At 38.1% G+C, this 5,173-nt stretch overlaps 1 protein-coding gene across 1 annotated transcript; it reads right to left on the reverse strand.

The window, feature by feature from the left end:
• Positions 1 to 200: 200 nt before the first annotated feature.
• CYP79A2 (phenylalanine N-monooxygenase-like protein) lies at positions 201 to 4,392 on the reverse strand. The gene is made up of 2 exons (XM_088971790.1): positions 3,139 to 4,392; positions 201 to 1,144 (listed from the first exon to the last, which is right to left on the reverse strand). The coding sequence occupies exons 1-2, from the start codon at positions 4,240 to 4,242 to the stop codon at positions 482 to 484; spliced, it is 1,767 nt and encodes a 588-aa protein (XP_088827916.1). The 5' UTR covers positions 4,243 to 4,392; the 3' UTR covers positions 201 to 481.
• Positions 4,393 to 5,173: the final 781 nt, after the last annotated feature.

Raw genomic sequence — 5,173 nt, forward strand, 5'->3', positions numbered from 1 at the left:
TTGATCATTTTTTTTCACCAATTTGGACATAGGATTTTCCCGGATCCCCACTAGTTTTGTATATATAACAGAATTTGTAAATAGGAGAAATTTGATCACTTATATTGTAAAAAAGCCCATTTTTTTTTTAAATCAGGACTCGATCAATATATAAAATTAGGAAGAATATGATTATAGTTTATACTATACACGCAACAGAAGAAAAGAAAAGAATTCCCATCCTTTTATTGAATTATTACTTGATCCGAAATAATAATCATCACAAAATACACATTTCTGCTGAACCAAATTTGAAAAGAAAACTCCAACAGAATTAAAAATTTAAATTTAACCACCCTGTTCCCTCATTCATCAACACAACTTAATTAATTAATTAATTAATAATATTATTATATTATATAGAAACAAAAAACGTTGATAACAGATGATAATGAAAATTCTGAATTTCCTTTTTCAGAAATTTGATTTGAATGGTGATTTATTAATTATTAGTGGTCTGGGTATAGAGGTGCATGGGCAAACGGGGCTTAGCAAACGAGCGTAGCGGTTTAGCCAGGAAAAGATCATTTGTGGACTCAGAGAGGTCGATTTGGGACAGCCCAGGCGGAACTTGCCAGCTGAACCCCTGAAGGAGCCTAGCCAACAGCATCACCGTCATGGCTGACCCGAGCGCCGCACCCATGCATCCACGCCTCCCCGTGCTAAATGAGATGAAGCGCAGATCCGGTTCAACCAATTCCACCTCTGCTGCTGTTGCTTCTGCTCTGCCATTGTCCAACTGCAAGTGGCGTTCGGGCTTGAACCGGAGTGGTTCATCCCAAACTTTAGGGTTTCGGCCCAGACCGATTCGACTCAGCAGCACGTGGCTACCCTTAGGGATGAAGTAACCGGCAACCGTGCTGTCGGCGTTAGACACGTGAGGCAGGTTAAAAGGGGCAATGGGGTGAAGGCGGAAGGCTTCCCGAGCACATGCCTTGACGTAATTGAGGCGTGGGAAATCTGATTCTTGAACCAGTCTCAAGTTTCCAACCACACTATCGATTTCCTCAACAGCTTTCCTAAGAATCTCAGGTTGGTTGATCATCTCCGCCAACGCCCATTCCACTGCATTTGATGGATTGTCCACTGCCGCGTAGATCAAGTCCTGTAACACGTCATCAATTAATTACTATATCTCATTTACCATCATCCCTTTTTTTTTTTTATCGTTAACTAATTAAACATACGTATGTTAAAATTTTAAAATTTAAATACTCTAGCATCTACCTCACAATATTAAAGAGAAGACAGAGTTTATATATTATAGCGCAGCACTCATTTTCTTTCTGAGCCTAAGAAAATAAAAACAATTTTTTTTTCTTAAAACATAAAAAAGAAGTGAAGAAATTGATGGGCCAACCCGAACCATGAGGTTGAGTAAGGATTAATTAATTTCGGGGGTTCACAAAACCTGAAATGGGTTAGGGAGGGTATGACCCCGATCTGAGCTAATTAATTGGGACCCGGCTTGTACCTCTACTGGTAACTGGATCATGATAGACGATTTTTACAAATAAACACGGGATTAGACGGAACGGTGGATTCATTAATTCCACATTACAACCATCAGGGGGTTATGGAAGCCTACCAAATAATTGGCTTAAAAAAGTCTACCAAATGTACACTATTATTATATACATAGAAATAACAATAAAGATAAAAGAAAAAAAATCAATTAATAAAACTGTTATTATATACATAGAAATAACAATAAAGATAAAAGAAAAAAATTCAATTAATATAATTGTTTCCCTTAAACAATTTCCAAAGTTTATGTATTCAATTTTTATGATGAGTATTAATTTTGATTGGTAGACAAGACTATTAGATGGTATTTTATAGTGGGTTTAGGTTTTTAGATGCCAAAGATATCTTCTCCTACCCAGGAAGATGAGGAAAAGAAACTAATTCTGGGCGAGATTAGGGTTGAAGGTCATACCCATACAGCTTAGGCTTGTTCATGCCTAAACTCTTAGTTGGTCTCCAGACTGAGATCAGTTATTGGCGATTAGAAAGAAGAAAACATAAGCTCTAACCCAAAGAGTCAAGTTCGGTTTTGCTCGATCACCAAATTATGGGTTTTCTTTTAACATAATCGGCCAGCACATGGTTTCTGATTTCTATTAATTTTACCAAACACCTTGAAACTTTCATTTCATTCCAGAGTATTGAATTTAGAAAACTCTAGATTTCTTCCTGCTAAAATAATAATTTTGGACAAACCGGCAATTTGTTTTTGCTGAAATTTCAGTGCGCATTCGGTACATATTTTAGCTCAAATTAATATACAAAAATACTTATTTTTAATATTTCTAAAAGAGTTTTTGGATAAAGTTTCAATTTTCTTTGCTGACTTTCCAGTGCAGTTCGGGTAAAATTTATAGCTCATTAAATGAGCAAAATATAATTGCATACTTAGTTTAAATATATAAACATAAAGTGTTTTTTAATTGGAAAATACTAGATTTCATGCTGCTAAATGAATTCTTAATAATCATATTTCTTTGCAGACATTTCAGTGCAGTTAAGGGAAAAAATTTAGATCAAATTACTAAGAAAAATACAAACGTACTTATTTCTAAAAGGTTTCAAATAGAAATTAAACACTAGATTTTGCTGAATTTTCAGCACACATTCGGGAAAATTTTTACTCCAGTTAATAAAATAATGAAATGAAGATAAAATGTATAAACGCAACCGCTTTAAATATTTCTGAAGGAGTTTTGCTGAAGTAAAAGAATTATAAAAAGGTATAAATATTTTACTTATATATTAATATATAGCTTCATAATTAATGAAGTAATTATAATGACATACCGAAGAAAGCAAATATATGTATGTATGTATACATTCAATTTTGCGGAAACATTTATAATTTTGGAAACTATGATCCGTTCATGCATCTTCAAAGCTAGCTAGGATTTTTAATCTTTTCAACTCTCACGCATGCATGCATGATTGCAATTTCATCTCAAGAATATATAACTAGGTTTGAACATTGAAGAATGAAAATTAAAAGATGAAGAGGATGGGGGTAACGGCTATATATATATATATATATATATTAAGTTAAAACACTAATACGTATATGTATCTTACCGCAGTCTGCGCTTTGATTTCTTCACTTGATAGCAATGGTTTTCCATCAGTGTCCTTGGCGGAAATGAGGACATCGAGGAGGTCTTGAGGTTCTTTCTTGGTGGCGGAAGAAAAAACATCTTTGCCACAACATCTCCATTTCTTAATTCTGTCATCAATAATGGGGTCATGGTATTTGTTAACAATACGAATAGCCTTCTTCATGATCTTCTCATGGCCATTCAAATCCAACCATCTCAGGCAAGGCATGTAGTCTGATACACAAAACGCATAGAGAAGTGAAAGCACGGTGAAGAGAGCATCGACATGTTCTATTTCTTCGGCACCAGGACCTCCGTCCGGGCTTCCTTGGCCGAAATATCTCTTGTTGAACATCATCTTCCGAATGACATTCCCGCTATATTGTCGAACGGCAACCCTAACGTTGACGACTCCACCAGCAGCACGAGCAGCCATGGTACCGTTGAGCTTGGAGTTGGAGGAGTTGCATTGGTTAAAGATGTAGCGAATGAGATTATCGGCCTCCTCAACTCTCTTGTCGAGGAGCCAGCGGAGTCTGGCAGGAGTGATTACCTCAGAAGCTACCACCCTCCTCATCTTCTTCCATTGGTCGCCCCAGGGTGCAACGGCAATGGACAAGAAGCCACGGCTGGAGTACTGAGTTCCCATGGTGATGGGCCTGGATGCAAACAGTGCATCCTGTTTCTTCAAGAACTCTCGAGCAATCTCAGGGCAATTAACGGGGATTATATGAACATTACCCAACCTAATGCAAGCGATATTTGCATTCAATTCCTTCATAAGACCTAATATCCATCTAAAGGAAGGCTTGTTTATGAACAACTCGGGAAGGTTGCCGACGATTGGCCAGGGTAGAGGGCCAGGAGGGAGTGAAGGGGTGGCAGCAGGGCTAAACTTCTTGTGGGTTTCAGATCGAAGTTGGAGGAGTAAGAAGAAGAGAGATGCCAAGAGTAAGAGAGCAGTGGTGGAAAGGGTGGTGGAGCCGAAGAGTATTCCGGAAAGGCCGGTAAAAGCCGCATCAGCGGCGTCGGTGCCCCATCGTAGAGCAAGTAGTGAGGATGTGGCGTTCGTCTTGGCTGTCATGGGGTGGGTGCGTGTAGAAATTGGGAAATAGTCTGTGATAACTGACAGATAATTACGATGGACGGAATTTAAGTGAGTAGTTGTAGACGACGAGGAGTGGAGTGGACTAGTGGAGTACTCGGTACTGGAGACTCTCTTTGTTGTCTTAACTCTTAAGAGGGAGTTGGTGGAACGTGGAATATATATACCACTCAACTCTAGGGGAGTTGAAGTAACGGAGAGATGGAGAAACGTACACGGACTTCACGTGAGAAAAAACATTGCATGTGAGGACCCCATATATACTGAATTTCTCTCCTAATTCATAGCTTTTGCTTTTATTTATTCTTTTCCTTCAGGGGTGTACGTGAGGCCCACCCACCAGCTATACCACGGAGAACCTGATGGTTTGATCAACTCTAACTCTCAAATTGACAACAACCATCTCTACATTAGGACATGGGCGATTCTGCCCCGGGTAGAAAAGTTAATGGAGTGATGATTTGATTTGGAATATTAAATCCGGTTTTTACCGTTTATACTTTATACAGCTTAATATTTCTACATATATATAGACACCGAGAGAGATGGCAGGGTATTATTGTTTTCAAAACATGAAAATTTGACTTTCATTTTAAATAATAAAAAAAAAAAAGGTTGGGAGTGGGGGAGGGGGTTTGGTCAGGTCATATCATTGATGATGATGCATTTTCTCCCAAAACATTTGAAGGCCGGATTATTCCATGGGACTTCATATTTTGTTTGGCAGCGTCAAAGCTTTGCATGGCACTTGGCGCGTGAAATCCGTGGGGGGTTTCTACTTTCTAGTTTCTACGCTAATGCTGGTGTGCTCTCTCGCGCTTTTATCCAAATAAACATTTAACAATAGTATATATATTATTCTTTTTTTTGGTTTCTATCAGGGAAGAAACGAACCTTATCCTAAATTCTT

The sequence above is a fragment of the Nelumbo lutea genome, chromosome 2 (assembly GCF_056320005.1).
Source record: "Nelumbo lutea isolate HS-2025 chromosome 2, American lotus-T2T, whole genome shotgun sequence".
Classification (NCBI taxonomy): Eukaryota; Viridiplantae; Streptophyta; class Magnoliopsida; order Proteales; family Nelumbonaceae; genus Nelumbo; species Nelumbo lutea.